The sequence below is a fragment of the Ambystoma mexicanum genome, chromosome 5p (assembly GCF_040938575.1).
Source record: "Ambystoma mexicanum isolate Mex_15411 chromosome 5p, UKY_AmexF1_1, whole genome shotgun sequence".
NCBI lineage: Eukaryota > Metazoa > Chordata > Amphibia > Caudata > Ambystomatidae > Ambystoma > Ambystoma mexicanum.
The window spans coordinates 174338382-174355835 of NC_090930.1; the positions used below are offsets into that span (position 1 = coordinate 174338382).

General features: G+C 43.5%; 1 protein-coding gene across 1 annotated transcript in view; it reads right to left on the minus strand.

Annotated features, from left to right (window-relative positions):
* Window positions 1–17454, minus strand: part of MAGT1 (magnesium transporter 1) — a 629140-nt gene that overhangs the window by 15978 nt on the left and 595708 nt on the right. The window contains exon 9 of the mRNA XM_069612586.1: window positions 15576–15666. Coding sequence (XP_069468687.1) covers window positions 15576–15666 — 91 coding nt within the window. The remainder of the gene's footprint in view (window positions 1–15575; window positions 15667–17454) is intronic.

Here is a 17454-nt window from a genome sequence, read left to right on the forward strand (position 1 = left end):
ATCAGACTTACCTAGTCTGCTGCCATAAACACAGCACGTGCCACTAGCTGGCTGCACTACCGCTTTTTATTGCCTCCATTTTCTATTTATTTTTTATTCATTATTTATCTGCTCTGCAATTTCCACTCTCCCCCTTTCATACACTTTTTACCCTTTTCCATGCACTTGTGCGTTCTCCATGTCACTGGGCCTAGTAAGATCGCTGTTTTGTGTTCTCCCCTGTTCCCTTCCCTTGCCTAGTCACGCTCTGAAACACTTGTGTACAAGCGCGATACAAATAAAATATATCATAAAACAGGAGAGCTATAGGTTGTATAACCTTCCAAGTGTAATTTATCAATTTTCATCGTCTTGTTTTTTTAAATCCACTTCGGCCTCTTGTAAAGAAGGGCAAGAACCCTCCTTTCTAGATCCTCGATTTGATATTCCGAGTAGGTGGTTCCCTGAATATGCCTCTATATTATTATCGTCTTTTAGCGTATTTTTAATCGCTTCCTCTGATATTACCATGCTTACCTTTGACTTTTGTTTCACATTTAAATCACTTTTTCTTGGGAGATTTCACAAGCTCTTTATTTGGGCTATTGCTCTTAAAGTGTGGCAATTTATCTTGAATTTGTAAGTGTGTTTTGCTTTCATCACTTAACTGTTGCAAATGAAGGATTTCATCATCGCTACTTAAAATGCATACATTTTTATATTTGCATTATGTTTATTATTTTTGGTTTGAGGCATGTTCTTTGTCTTTTCTGAAACAAAGTTTTTTCTATTTTCTCTTCGTGTTTCTGTTCTCAGTTGTAATTTTCTTTTACGTCGAGACAGATAGGACGGCTGATTTAAAGAAGCTATCTCTGCGCCCATATTTTCTTTATCAATAATATCTGTCAAAGCCGACAGACTGATTTCAGTCCTGTACCTCCCGGGGGAAGGACCCTGTGGCTTTCTCTTTATCCGATTCGTTATTTTCTTTCCACCCGTTTAAAATTCTCTTGCAGAATGTTTGCATTCAAGAGATTAATATCTTGTGATATTTATTTAATGCTACCTAGAATTGCCCCTAAGAGGCCCAAAGATCCCGAAGGAGAATCGCATGGAAATTGCTCCCTGGTTATGGGAGCATTCCTCAGTCTTTGCTCTTCATCTAAGGGGTGAGCTACTGATGCTTCCATATCAGAATGGAACTGAGTAGATTGATTTCTAGTTAAAGTTCTCTCTGGCCATCACATAACCTTCCAATCAATTAATTGCAGAGAAGATTTCTGCGATAGACATTTTAATCGCCCTCATCTCTAGGTGAGTAACTTCATGCCCTTTATCTAAGAGATCCAATATGCGCGGGATCACAGGGAAATGTTGAAGATCATGATTGTCCGAAATGGGAGATAGATTAAGTTCAAGTGCAGGAACTTGAGCTTTGACCTCAATAGGGGAGGAACTGCTTTGTGCGTTTTCATCGCTACATATGGCAGGATCCACCGGCCCTAAAAAACACTCTTGCTTGGGCATTCATAAGTGTAGGGGCCAGATAGGTTTTCTTTTTGTCCACACTGTTTTAATATTGAGGAAGCTAAAGTACACCTTGATAGATTTACATAGTTTTTTTTGTTGCTGAAAACAAACTAATATCGTCCTTAACCCTCAAACTTTGCACCTGTGGAGTAACCGGAGCCAAGGACAGCCGCACACGCTTATCCAGTTCCGACAACACCACCGGGGCCATCATAGAAATATCAGTCAGAGAACTATTTTTTTATTCTTTAATCAAAAAAGATGTTTACAATAATGTTTGATCGTTCGGCTTTTTCACTCCATCTTCTTATGTTGTACATCCTGTCATCAGCAAGTCTTTTGCAATTATTTGTATGCATTTGTATTTATGTTTGTATGCGTCTTTTACTTGTGATCACAAGTTGACATTGAGTAAATTGTTTACAATGTATTGTACGATTTTTGCTGTGGCAATTTGCCCAGCGGTTCTATCGCCGCCAATGAGCCTGCACCACCATGTTTCTTCCTCTTGCAAGATGTCAAAGCCCGCCATAAGTGGAAGATATTGATGTCCGATTGCCTCAGTGGCTGGGCAGACCATCAGTAGATGTACTGTTTCCTTTGACGGTGGTGCGATTTCATGACAGAATCGACAGCTGGCTGATTGTGTGAAACCTCTGATATGGAGTATTTCATTTGTTTTTAATAGGTTTAGACGAGCGCGTAAAATTAGATTACGAGCCTGTCTGTTCGGAAATTGCTTTATTAGGTGTTGCAGTTCGTTTCGTTTCAGGGTGTTTGGCAGATGTGAGGTAAGCTGTAGTTTGGTTGCAGTGTCTAGTGTCTTTGCCCAATCAGCGTCTTTGATTTTACGTAAGACTCTACATGGGTTACGAGCTAGTTGTTCTTCATCGGATGCAATTTGGTAGAGTAAGGCTTGATTTTCTCTTTGCCAATTTGTCAGCATTTCGGATTTGGATGTGTCCATCTCCAGTTTGATCATCCTGAATATTTCATTGCTGTCATCCATTCTACATTTCATGAACAGCATGATGGGGTTACAGGTCACCGTACATTATAGGGACTGGAGGCTTAATTTGCGTCTTATAGCCACTCCTGATGTTCAGTTAGGTAACTTCAGTACCTGTCGCCAGAACGAGGCTTCGAGTTTGGACCAACATGACTTGGGGATGGTCGGCACTGCTTCGGCGCCATATGCGACAGCCGGCACGACCTTCATTTTATAGAAGTTAATGGTTGGAATGAGGGAATATTTCCCGAATTTGCTGTCTATGGCCTTTGCTTGGGCCGCTAACTTGCCGATTTTTGCATGCAGCTCTGCTTGCATGGTGGTTTCGTGCCACGAGCTGTCCAGGTAGACTCCTAGATATTTGAATGTTTTGACGATCTCAATTTTTGTTTGACCCAGATGCCAGCTGATGTTTTTTCTTTTGTGTTTTTGTATAATCATGATTTTGTTTTTGTCTTTATTGATTTCAAGAGGATTGTTGTTTGCGTACTGTTGGAGGCCGTTCAGTTGGTGTTGCAGCCCTCTTGGTGTCTGATCAAACAATGTGAGGTCGCCTGCATAAAGGAGCCGTCCGATTGCTGCGTTTCTGATTTTAGGTGAAGTGCTCTTGTCGTCTTCTCAATTTCTTGGAGATCTCTGATGTAAGCAAGAAAAAGAGCTGAAGCTAGCGGACACCCCTGCTTTATTCCACATGTACTGGGAATTTCTGCTGACAATTCACCTTTGCGACTCAGGCGCACCCTCATCGTAGTGTTACGATGAAGGGCTTGGATTGGAAATAGGATGTCTTCCGGACAGTTCCAGGCTTTTAATTTTCCCCACAAGAAATCTTTCGACACGGTTGAATGCCTGTGTGAAGTCTATGAACACTGCAAACAGGCGTTGATTGTGTTGTAGGGCTTTGCTCTTTAGGATGCTATAGACCATGATGTTACACGTAGTGCCTGCATTTTTTTAAGCCTGCTTGGAGCTCGTCATTGCATTTTGCAGTTGCTGCCCACGATTGGAATTATTTCAAGATTAGAGTGGCGTATACCTTTCCCATGACATCCAGTAGGGCTATCGGATGGAAGTTCGAGGGATCCGTAAGGTCGCCTTTTTTGTAAATTGGTATGATGGTGGCTTTTGTCCATGATGTTGGTATGGATCTTGTTTCAGCGCAGCGCCGAAAGATGACACTCAAGAGGTATGCCCACTCATTTGGATGTGTCTTGAGTTCAAAGTTGGTAATGCCGTCCGGGCCCGGTGCTCTTGAGTTTTTAATTTTTTTGATTATGTCCAGGGTGTCATCTCTGTTTTCTAGATTGACCCAATTCAAGGCTCCCTGTTGTTGGTCACTTGTGTTTTCCGTGGTTAAAGCTTTGAACACCCCTGCAAAGGGGTGTTTCCATGTGAGTTGGTTGATGTTGCTCAAAATTTGGTTATCCAGCGATTTGTCTGTAGCTCTCAATAGAGACCAAAAGTCTGGTTCGTTATGAGCGCTTTTGTGATCTGTTCCGTGTCCGACTGATAACGTTTTTGTCTGTGGAATCTCGCATATGCTTTATAGTCTGATTTCAAGCCTTTAATTTTTGTGTGCACGTCTGTTGAGGGTTGTTTTTTTGCTGCTCTCGGCGCTCTTCTGCAATCGCGTCTTTTTTAGACTAGTTCTTTATTGTATATGCGATTTGTGTTGGGTCTTGTGACATTCAGGTTATTTGCTTGCATGTGTGGCATTAGCAAGGGCTGATAGTCAATTGGACTACTTGTTTCTAGTTGTGCTTTTGCTTTGTATTTTGACGTTAAGTCATTAATGGCCGCGGCACTTAGTTTTAGCCAGGTACCTTGCGCATTTGGTTCAATTTGTATATTTGTGTTGTTTTTGTTACTGTTTGGCAATTGTCAGGATGTCTCCAACAGATTATGGTCACTTGCTGATGTGCGCCGTACCTTGAACGAGTTTGTGATACATAGGAGCGGTTGGGAGACGAAGATGTAATCATTCGTTGATGGGGGATTTGCTCGCTTCCAGGTGGGCATTCTATTTGTTTGTGGAAATGCATCATTCAAATTGTGTAGCTCGCGTGAGTTGGTAAAATTGAGCCATACTTTGCCTCGTCGTTCTGCAGCAGATTTTGAATTTGTTGCTCGATCGTGCTTCTGTGTTTTGCAGACTGCGTTCAAATCACTGCCTAAGAGTATGGAGGTCACTAGATGTTCTGTCGTGGCCACGTCGATCATTTGCTCACACAGGGAAATAAACTTTTTTGCAGTTATTGCCGCCAGATTCCAGTATGTATTGGCTATTAGGGCCTTTTTGAATGGCACTTTGTCATTGTTTTCGTCTTTCCAGGATAGTAACACTGCCAGGATTGACTCGTTTGCGGTTAGTGTCTTTTCAATGGATGCTCCACATCCATTGCGGCATGCAATCATTAATCCTGAGGTTGGGCGTCCTGCACATCCTCTGGCTGCTGGGGCTAGAATGACTTGATAGCTTTTTATAGTTGGTGTTTGTTGTAGCCATGTCTCCTGAAGACATACGATATCGTATTCTCCTAGGTTTAGCCCCCCTTGTACAGTCAGATGTGAATGGCCTCGAGTGTTCCATGAGCAAAGAGTTGCCTTCTGCGGACGCCCCTCTGCTTGTTGTGTTGTCGGTGTCTTGGAGATGGAATTCCTGAATGGCTATTTCTTGCGCTGCAAATTGAGTGCCCATAGTCCTGGTTTGTCGATTTGAGGTGAGTATGTTTGTTGATTCGGAGTTGAGCATACTGTTTGTTCAAAGGTTCTTGTCGTCGTTGTCGTCTCGTTGTTTTTTGTCCGTTGGTCTTTTTGCTCCTCTTTTGTAGCCTGTTCTATTTTCAGTTGTGAGATTTGTTTTGTGGAGGATTCTTTGTTATATGTTGACTCGTCTGATGTGTGAGGATCCTCCACTTATTTGTGGACCTTTTCTGTTCTATGCTCGGTTTGTTGTCTTTTCGTTAATGCTCTCTTTTCATGTGCATTATTGTCATGAGCGGGTTTCTTGTATCTGGTTTTCATGATTTTTGTTGCTTGCTTCCTTTCCTACTTGATCACCTCGCTTCGTTGCATCTTCCACATTGTAGCCACACTTGTAAATGTCATGTTTGTGTTTTTGGATCAGTTTGTAAGCAGTTGATGAATCGAGATGGAACAGCGCTGCTGCCCCATGTCGGTCATGCCAAGGATCGACGATACTTATGTCTTCTGAATGTAGGCTCCTTAAATTGCCGATTTGGTGCAAAATTGTTAATACAGATCTCCTGTTTAGGGGGAGTTGTTCTTTATTACTGGATCTTTGTGTCATTCTAAGTGACCATCTAAATTATTTTTTTTTGTTTTGAGTGCTCGTTAATCTCGGAGCTTGCTCTCCAGTGAGTGTTGGCACCTAGTTTCGATTGTGGTTCTCTTGATCCTTTTCCTCTTTCTTGTCGATGTTTGTGATCTGCAGCGTGGTGACTTTTTGTTGTCCCTAAGCCTCGTCTTTCGGCCATTTCATCCTGGTGTTTTGCTTTTGTTTCATGCTGTTGTTTGTTAAGTTTAGCTTGTGTTGAGAGATGGGCTCTTGGCCTCCTTTCAGTGCTTGGTCCCTTTCTTTTGTCTGGTTCGTGATGTCTATTTCTTTCACTTGTAAAGCACCTTGCGTCCTTTTGGTCGTACGTTTTTGTTTTAGTATCTCGTGGTGAGTTGTTCTGCACTTGGGGCTTCTTGTAGTCACCCCGATTTATTTTGTTGAGTAGACGGTTGCGTTTCTCCTCTAATGTTTCTTTACGTTCTTTGGTGCTGTTTTTTTTCGGAATGGGGGATGCTTCCTGAACTGATGGATGTTTCTGCTCTTTCATTTGCGTTCTTGAGACTGGAGTCATTGGTTGATTTGGATGATCGTCTGGGTACACACTGATGTTCAACAGTGTGTTATGTTGATCAGACTTTTCCGCTGTCTTTACAGCATCGTATAGACTGTATGTCTTCTGATGCTGCGTGGTGGGGATTGCCTTGCTGTGTTTTCTCAGATGTCGATAAAGTTGGACCATTTGATGTGACAATACTTGCTGATGGTTGTGCACACTGCCTATTGCTTTTGCTTCTCTGAGGATCCTGGGTTGTTGGACGGTGAACTACTGGGGTCGCCTGTGTCAGCTTTACCTTTGAGGTTGTGTTGTTCAAATATTGAATATGTTGTTTCTGAAACCTCGCTGTCAATCTTGTTGTTTGTGGTTGGTTTGTTCAGCACTAAAACTACCTTTGCAACATTTTTTGGTTGCTCTGTAGTCACTTTTTATGTGTTGTCAGATTTGGTGTTTAAACTTCTGAATGGGATCTGTGATTCTGGATTCTCAGTTGATGTGTTTTCGTGCGTTAAGTCGATGACTGATTTCGTCTGGGTGCCGGAGTTCTTGGTGTTGGATCCCTTGGTAGGGTTGGTTTCGTGCAATGCTGGCACATTGATTGAGGCTTTTATTTTGTCCATCAGGTTACTAGTGAGTTGATCGATCAAGTCCTTGTTTTTGGTGTCCTCTTTTGCAGTTATGTAACCTTCTAGGTGTAACACTTTAGTCAGGATCATGGCTTGGATGGATTGTTGGTCTTTTACTATATCATTAATTACCTCGTACAATTTGCAAAATGGCACAAGTGCGATTGTTATGGCTGACATTATACTTAACATGTCAGGTTTCATTGAAGACGAGTCCTGAGTTACACCAAGGGTCTGTGGCGAAGGCCCCCTACTAGGGGTGTGTGAGTAATCACTTTGCCTCCTTCTTGGGGTTTGTAGCACGATAGCAGCTCTCTGTGTTTTGAAAGGAGAGCGATTGGCAGTTGAGGGTGTGCAGTGTTTCCTTTTGTCTTGCTGATTAAGTTGTATTTCCTGTTCTGCCGCCAGATGTTCGTTATGTGCTGCTGTGTTTGGCTGATTCAGGTGTGTCGGTTGCTCTATTTGCACAGAGTTTGTTGAAACGTGTTAAGGTTTGATGCACTTTGGGAAGGTGCTGAGTCGCTAACAAGCTCTGAATCTTTGGTATGTTTTTTAGCATCAGAAATGAGGGTCGGCTCTTTTGCTTTGCGATGTGGCGAGTTTGTTGATTTTTCTACGTGTGTCAGAGTTTTGTTATCTTCGCCATTGTTTGTTGTGCTTGATAGTTTCTGTGGCGAGTGACTGATTGAAGGTGTTCTTTTTCCAGAAACAATTTTGTAGTAAGGTAGCGCATTTTGTGTTGACCTTACTTCTGGCGCGTTTTCCGGCGTGTGAGATTCAAGGGCTTCTGCTGGCTCTGATATTATCTCTGGGGTGATGTCCAGTTTACGTTGTTTTGCATATGGAAAAGTCTCTTTCACGGCGGCGAGCATTTCAGCGTCAGAAGATTCGCTGTATGTTTTGGTTTTTGTGAATAATTGAGTTTCAAAGAAATCTGTCAAAATACGCATTGTACATTTTTTTTTACTGCTGCTGCGCTTGTGTTACTGTTTGCGCCACCTTTGTTGGAATGTTGCAGATGCTTGTTGTGTGTGTTAGATTTCGCCCGTGATGGTGTGTTTTTTTTTCTTATTTTGTTTTTTTTTGTTTTGTGGGACCAAGCTCGAGGCTTGTTTTTCACCATCTTCCCTGGATATTTTTTTTTTGTTTTACAGTTTTTTGCTGCTGTTACTGAGCTAGCTGTTTGATCAAAACAGTTATGCGTGATAATTTGATTTGGCGTGTTTGCTATGCTTTGTGCAATAGCCTTTCCGCAAGTGGCATGCACTTGTGCTATTGTGAATTGGCAGGGGTTTTGTAATGCAGAATTTGTTTTCCTGGAGTCTGCGTCGTTTTCCTCAGTCGCACAAGCCAAGTGATCTTTTGTTCTGGCTGCGGGCTCGCGCTCGCAACTATGCTCTTGGCCTGCCCCCTGCCGACCCGTGACCCGACTGGCAGCGGTGCACAGGGGCTCCAGCATGATCGGAGATGGTCTGGGTTCTGTGGCTACAGCCGAGGCGTTGGCATGTGGCTCTTCAACCGCCACAGCGGAGCTTCAGCCGAGTTGCTTAGCTTCCCCTCCGGGGGGCTGCAGCAAAGCCAGCACGGCGGTGCTGGGCGGGAGAGCCATCACTTTCTGCGCGACGTTTCCAGTTGATGGCGCCGGAGGCATGAGTGTTGCCTCGCGTGTCGTCTCCTCATCCATGTTTTCAAGTAAGTTACGTTTTTCAGTTGTTGGCGTGGAGGGGCTGGGGATACCTGGGGGGTTAGATTCCTTATGTGACCGATGGGACGTACGCTGAAATTGAGGGGGACTTTATTAGATTGTGATTCGCCCTTTTCTTGCGTGAATGCACCGTGTCCAGTCCCCGCACCCCTTTTCCTTGAGCTGCGTAGGCAGCGGCCATCATCTTCATCAGATTCGCTGCACATGGCCACGGCTTTGGCCAGCTTTGATTTTGTTGCCATTTTCACCTCGTAGATAGGAGGAGGAGGGGCGGGGGCGCTAGGAGAGAGAAATTTGGGCTGGAAGCAGCTCTGGACACAAATTTAACTGCTGCGTGTTGTGCTGTTATACTGGTGTATATCGTGCACAGTTTATATCGCTTACCATGCGTTGGTTGGCTGCACGACGCAGACGTCGACCATGTGAGTCAGATGCAATGTTGTTTAGGCACGCCTGGCCCTCGGCCCCCCGCCAGACCACGATAGACCACTTGCTTCTCCACTTCCTCTCCACCTCAGTCAGAGAACTATTGCTGATATCTATTGTGTTTAGAGACCGCGATCTTTGCAGTGGAATTTTCCGATTGCTTAAGCGATTGTGAGAGTCAGATCTTTCAAGGTCGAAAATCTCTTCCAAGGACTAAAGAGTGGAATCGAATTTAGAGGCCCCTTCGTCTGTACTATGGACCTGAGCTTTAATGAGCATGTGATCAGAGATCTCAGTCTCGTCCATAGTAACAAGCTTATCCCTGTTGGAGTTCATAATTTCAGCATCATTCTATGTTTAACATCAGACTCCATGGTTTCCTTGTTAAACTGATTATAAGGAACAAAAGTGGATTAGGCTTCCTCTATAATGTTTTTCGAAGAGGAAGACTGACATGAGCCTCCCACTGCGAAGTCCGCGTGCCATATTATCAAAAGGTAAAGAAAAGGAGGAGTTAAGGTCTCCCCTATGGTAATGTAATGTAGTGTCTTCGAAGCAAGGAACATTTTTTATTAAGTACGGAGAACTTCAAATCGTTATAAATTGCATCTAGATGTTTAAACTGGTGTGATTTTCGTCCAAACAATGACCACACTGAGAGATGCTTCCTCCAAATATAATTGTCTAAGCAATGAGCAGATTGATGCACGCGTCCCCCAGTTTGGACACAACGGGAAAAAGAATAATCAACATGAATTGCAATACTACCTTATAACGTTATAGTTGCCACGGCCCACACCCGCTCCCCGTCACCCAGTACAACAGTACACTTAGCGTGCACTTCGGGTGCGCGTGCACCCAGTTGAAGTAGGCCTGCCGGGAGTTAGGGGGCGGGCTGTAAGCAGCAAGACTAGGAGAAAATAGAAGTAGGGCAGTAAGTAACGTAAAAACCACTGCTAAATCCAAGGCATGCATTCAAGCCCAAGCTCAATAGCCCAAGTTACGAGTCACTGGGAAAGATAATTACTTAAGTCCACTTCCAAAAGGGCAACACCACGTTTCGGCGAAGAGTAGACTTCCTCTTGAGGATGCCAACCATACACAGAGAGAGGAGCAGGTGCAGGACAAACAAACATTGACTCCAGTACAACAGTACACTTAACGTGTAGCTCCTTTATTATGGGAGAAATGTGGTTGAATTTCTTGTTTCTCGTTCTGAATCATGCTGCAACATGTTATGTGGCCCTAAAGGGGGCCACAGGTGTCAGCCGATTGCAGGTAAGGCGGGCATTTCCCCAATCGGTGTGGGAGATGACCAGGGGTTGAACTCTGGTTCTGAAGGAGAGGTAGCCGAGGCAATTACAGAGGCGCAATATGTCCTTGGTAAAACTGACTTATAGGGATAATTGTGAATCTATGACAAAGAGCTTGGTTCATTTATCTAACGTATGTATCTTAGCTTTCAATTTTTAGATTACCCCTTTTTTCTGATGACTAGATCCCCTCTTTGTCTTCTAGGTTTTTTTCTTTGTGAGCGCCCTGGGGCCTATGGGTTAGTGGCGCTATAGAAAAGAGCAGATAGATCTTCTGCATACTGGTTGAGCGAAATGTCGGCTTCATTACAAAGTGATCTCGGAGCTCTTCTCCTTGCCATTTGACTAAGAAGGATGTGTCTAGAAGGTTTGTGCTCAACTGGTTCCATTCTGTGTTTCATCAACAGGTCTCAGTCTGCCCAAATGGGACCTTTTCACACCTTCCCTTTCTCTGACCATTGCAGAATGTCCCAAGGGTCCATTCTGTCCCGTATTCTGTTCTATTTTTAAATGGAACCCTGTCTGTTAAGAGTACGAAGTTGGCATTCATAAGAACGCTGATGACACAAAACTATCTAAAGGTGTCACATTGTAGATATCCCTTTGAGGTAACTCTTCAAGAAAGTTTCTTCTTTGCTTGCAAAGGCAATGATCAAATTCAGTCATGGCTTGATCTTTTGAGCAAAGATGTTATCTAACACACCTTTGTTTACGCATTGGCTCCATCACAGCAACCCTTCAATTAGTGTACATCTCACTAACAAAACTCAACTGGCTTTTATTCGATCTCTTTGCTATGGCGCATAAAATGTATCATATCCGACCTCTTCCGGTGTATAGTGTCAGCTCTCATTCTCTTACGAAAGTGCTCTCTTTATGGGACTCTTGAAGTGTACTGTGTGACATATTTCCTAATGTGGCTCTTTTGTATCATAGGTGCTCGGAAATTTGATTCACATTTCTCCCAATCTCCAAATCTTTTGCCACTTGAAGCCAATATTTTTTCAAAATGTGCTCCATTGCCTTCATCTCAATTCAGCTCCAACAGCCTTCATATCGTCCTGCCACATTTTCTTCTGGCGGCCCTATGTAAAGGCAAAGCCAATTAGTAACTTGTTTGGAAATTCCTTTAGTGAGGACAGCAACTACATCCAAGGACGTTTTTTCTTGTACTATACCACAGATTTGGACTTCAGTTCCTGTACTTCTGAGCTTAGCAATCAATCTTCATTGCTTTTTGCAGGGATTTCCAACGGTATCTTTTCAAAGCCATTCATTTGTAACCTTATTTTTTGTCCCTTTAGCAATTTTATTTTCTGTAATTTTACTTACTTTTTAAATGTTTGTATTATAGGTTAGTTTGCTTTACATGGCTTTCCATTATTGCCCTTCTTCGTGTTGCAACTTGCTCTGTATGCCTTTGGGTAAGGTTTGTGCTATTTCAAATTAATAAAATAAATAAAACCAGGCAAGACTGAGACAATCAAGAAATTACTTTACAAGCAAGTCAGTGGTTAGATGGATATGCCTCAGCTGAGGCAAGGTTTAGTGACCTTTCTGAAGCAGCATGGCATACTTTCTAGGAAGCCAGTTTATTGCTTAAACTGTTGCTGGTTAAGCAAGAAAGATTAAATCAAGTGTTCTCATACTGTGTGACTGATATTGGCATACTATGTAGTTATGTTTGTAGCTGGCGGATAATGAATGTCCAAGTTCCAGAAATTCGGTAATTCTGGGAAGGATAAACATTTGCAACCTTAAACCCATTGTCGGTACGTCTTTAGAATACAGTGATGACATAACAGATGTGATCACCAATGACATCAAAAGAAAAATATATAGTAGCAGAGCTGGCGAGAGATCTTGCATAGCAAAAACAAAGAGGTGATGGCTGGAAGGTTTAGAATTAATCTTAACCACTGGCAATGATCTGGGCAACCCTCCAGACCACTGTTCTTCGCCTGCCAAGCCATTTCAGAAGGGGAAAGACCATATGCAAATCAGGCTTGGCCCCACCCCAAAAGGGGCAGTCCAGCCCGAACTGCTATGCCACATCCCTTCTGCACGAGACCACAAGCATCCCCAAACATGTTTCGCCCTTGTTGGGGCTCATCAATGAGGAGTAGCTTAGGTCTCTAGGCCCAGCAGGCACAGGACCCACGTCTGGGCATACTCGTCCCACTCGGGGTGACAAAGCAAAAACAGAGGTGATGGCTGGAAGGTTTAGAATGAATCTTAACCACTGGCAATGCTCTGGGCAACCCTCCAGTCCACCGTTCTTCGCCTGCCAAGCCATTACAGAAGGGGAAAGACCATATGCAAATCAGGCTTGGCCCCACCCCACCAACAATGGTCTGGAGGGGTGCCCAGAGCAATGCCAGAGGTCATGATTTATTCTAAACCTTCCAACCATCAACTCTTTTGTTTTGCTATTGTCACCCCAAGTGGGAAGGGTATGCCCAGACGTGGGTCCCTTGCCTGCTGGGCCTAGAGACCCAAGCTACACCTCAAGGATGACGCCCAAAAAGGCTTAAACATGTCTGGGGATATTTGCGGTCTCGTGCAAAAGCGATGTGACCTAGCAGTTTGGGCTGGACTACCCCTTTGGGGGTGGGACCAAGTCTGATTTGCATATGGTTTTTCCCCTTTTGTAATGGCTTGGCAGGCGAAGAACGATGGTCTGGAGGGTGCCCAGAGCAATGCCAGAGGTCAAGATTTATTCTAAACCTTCCAGCCATCAACTCTTTTGCGAGAGATCTTGCATAGCATAACCCTTGAAATTCAGCAAAGAAGCATTTGTGAAGTTACAGTAATGTGCTACATTAATGCTACAAAACCACAGAAAAAAATAAGAAAAATCAGCAGCTGTTGGAAGCTACCCCACCTTCACGTCAAGCTCTGCCATTGAGCAGTCCCTGCGCAGATGGCAATTCACTTCTGACATCAAATACATCAATGGAAACTGAGCATTCTGACGACATCAAATACAACCGGCCTCAAAATGTGCACTCTCCAATAGCGAATGATATAATTGACTTGTGAAGAGTAAGAAATGGTGTGTTGTGTGCATGTGGAGAACTGAGGGAGGGGAGCAATAAATGTATGCCTTCCTAGTAGCTTGCAAATACACGTTTTACCTGTCGAGACATTTGAGAAACATTGCACAGCTATATGATTAGTGTGGGCTAATAGAGATTAAATATGTACTCAGTATGCCACATAATAGAATGTAAAAAGTATTTTCCCTGCTTCTAAACATAATTAGCAAAGTCAGCCGGTGCGGCAGCCAATCAGGTTTCTCCAAACTCGGGCTGAATCTAGCGATTCAAGCCCAGATTTGGGCGCTGACAGAGTAGTTGCTGCACCCAGAGCTGCTCTTTTCCCTCCTCCATTACCTCCAAACCCAGCCCCCAAACCCATGCCTCCCATACACCCGCCTTGCCCAAACCAAAACTCCTTACCTTCCACTTAAGGGCTTTTCCGTCCTGCCTGCATTGCTTTCTCTTGAAGCCATGGAAACAGAAGAGGCGCTCAGAGCTGAGTCCTGCCTTCCATTTCCATGGCAACCCAGTTTGACTATCCCCGGCTGCTGCTGCGAAAGAAGCAGCATGGTATTTTTTGTTCTATTGCTGTTGGCACTCGAGGGTTTGCCTTGGGGTGCTAATGGCAATAATCCTGCATTCTGTGGGCTATAGCTACCAAGTAACAGCACTGGGGCCCGGCGTTCAGGCCATTGCTTCGCTCAGGCTTGTAACTTGGGCCCGGGCCGTTACCGGCCGGTGTAGCCAGCAGAATGTGAGATTATTACTAAATGAAAGAGGTAACTCACTCTCCAAGGGCACTGTCCTGCCAGCCCTCCTTTTCTTCGTCAGATTATGAAGTCCTTGCACACTCCCTTTACTACACCTTCCTCCGCTTCATTCTTCTCCTCTGCTGGTACGCTGGTCTCTCATGCGCCTCCAGAAGTAGCATCCTCCCCTTTGCCCCAATACAATGTCCTTTCTCCACTTTTTAGGGGATGCTGCTTGGGTTTTGACTGCTCCTCCGATCTAGCTCCAACCTCAACTCGATTATGCCTCCCCTCTTCAAACTCTCTTCATTCTTCTCCTCTGCTGGTACGCTGGTCTCTCACGCACCTCCTGAAATAACATCCTCCTTTTTGCAGTCATCCCAGGTAAATGAGAAAACCCTGGGGGGGCAGTTTGCTTGCATGTTCACGATAATAGCGATCTGCTCGTCTGATATGCTTGAGCCCTTGACAGAAGAAAGGTTTGCTTGGGTACCATATGGCAATTTCAGCCTCCCATTCGTAGGGGGGATGCGGGTAAGCTTCCTGGCCTTTGGGTAGCCTTTCCCCATAAGACGGGTGGGACTTTGCCAGAGGTCAAAGAAGAGATTAAGCACTTTATCATATGCCTCTGATTGCAGATTGTAGCTCTGCAAACATACAGATTTCCTGACATCCACCCCATAAGCACATGACATAGGCATTGATATGGACAGTATTGGCAGCAGGACTCATCCTGTGCACAGTGAACTGCTAAGCTTCTGCAAGGCGATTTTGAAAGGAGGTCTGGTTGTCATCTGGCAGGTCCTTGACTAATTCAAACATTTCCTTTTATAAGTGCCCAAACACCTCTCTAGAGGGTCGGGACTCCCACCGATCACTCTGGCTGTCTAGGGGTTGTGGCATTCTCACTTGTTCACCGAGCTGTCATTGTGTCCCTGTTGCTCAAAAGGAGATCAGCCAATGTGCCTCCATTTTCTGCACACGGATGTCAGTTCACTGCTGACCATGGCAGCAGTGTAGGCCCTAGACTTGGAGCAATGCCACAATCCCAGAGATGACTACTAGAGCCCAGCTCCCCGTGTTCATCTATTTTATACAATTGTATTATTCTAGTGATAAAAAGCAGACACTAAATTGTAATACATTTTAAGTGGAATGTAATCCATCCACTTGTACATGCCTAGATTGTGATGATGTGCCACTTAATTAAAGAAAAGTGCAATAATATTAGAAAATAGCAACAGCATAATCCAACTGAAATCATGCACATGGACCAAAACACACCTTTGCTTGAACAGCACATTCAATGCAAAGTACTGTAAAAAGCATGGAAAGCTACATACCTGTAGGGGTATCCATGGTACTTCGACCGGAAGACTGACAGCAGCCAGCTGAAGAACAATACAACCAATCCTATACCCGCCATGCACATAACTGAAAGATAAAAACAGCAAAAAGGAGCAGGTCAGCAAATACTTCACTGTATCATATGCACCCAGCAAAGGGTCATCTCCAGCCATCAATATACCCTTTGTGCAGTGGTTTGTGGCAAAGAATTTCATTTTAAATAAACGCAATCGGTGATAGAGGTTACATAAATAATGGTCTTTAACTAATTCTCTTTGGTGCTCAAATTACAAAGCTTTGCAACAAATATTAAAGTAACCTTAGAATTACATTGATCTACAGTTTCTCTTAAGATATTTTTATGTTCAAACATGTTATGTTTCGAAAGACTATGGGCTGATGTATAAGGGTACGTCACTCCTCCCAATCGCACAGGGTGCGTGGGTAGATAAATGGTTGTCTAAAGCTCACAGGATGGTTTACACATGGAAAGTAAAAGAGAAAGTACATGTTAAATGGTTGCAGTGTGTGTGGGTGACAGGGTGGCGATAAAGGAGCTAGAAAGGTTGTATTTGTTTTAGGGATTGTCTAAATAAATTCTAATTTTATAAATCATGTTCTCATATAGCTGTGTTAAGTCAATTTATCTTGCTTCTCTAATAAAAGCGTTATTACCAAAATTAAAGGTTATCAATTTATTTAGTATTATTTTTATTAGCATTTGTTTTATTATAACTGCCACTGCTCATCAGATATAGGGCAAAAGCCTATGCAGTGTGCCAACCATGTGGTGGTCACCTGGTCACCTGAATTAGTAATTAAATATTTTTCAAAGGGTGTAAGATCCCTTATTGCTGATTGTTTGTTTGCCATTGTCTGTAGCCAATGTATAAATTGTTAATATCTAAACTGTTCATTTTCAGCCAATGCAAATGCCTGCTTACATTGTTGAAATGTCTTGATCTTTTGGCACGCTAGCATATCGCCCATCTTCTGGCACCCCGCCTCTTCCAATCACTTAAAGGCTCCCTGCTCTGTTCCTGGCGTGAACTGAGGATTACGAAATTGGGGCGTTGAGGAAGAATGAAACGTAGTTATGCCTTCCCTCCGCACAACCTTGTCCCATACGTCACCCATCAGCAACGTGATTTTACTCTTAAACATGTTAGGGGGTCTATCAACCTTCTAACATCCAAGTATTTCTCCCAAGGGCCTCCCAACCACTGCGCTATCCATCTGTAGCCATATTTTCTTCTGGTTACCCCCCTGTATTATCCGCAACTGGGCTGCTTGATAATAAGTTTAGAAATCTAGAACCCCCATCCCACTACTCTTTATGGGTGCTGTCAGTACTTTCCAAGCCACCCTTTATTGTTTTCCTTTCCATATGAAAGTACTTACTATCTTATTTAAAGTTTTGAAAAATGTTGACGGGACTGCTAATGGTAAGGGCCTGCAAATATAATACCCTTGGGAGCACAACCATTTTTATTACATTAATCCTACCTATCCATGAAATTGACAATGGGTTACGCTCCTCCAGCCACTTTTTAACAGAGTCTAGTAACGTGGGATAATTCACCCGATACATGGATTCTATTGAATTGGTTATCTTCACTCCCAAATATCTTAACCCTGTCTTCAAATACTGACCTACGTCTAAAGACCGGTCCATTGAAAGTACTCCTCCTTGCATAACCATAATTTCTGATTTATGGATGTTAACTTTCAATCCTGCCACTTCACGAATTTTGTAAGTTCTATAGTGAATCTTGGCAATGTAGAGGCCATCTCCAATGTCGTAATAAGTAATTGGTCGGCAAACACCATCCCCTTATGTTCTACTCCTCCAAATTGTATACTTCTAATGTTCTT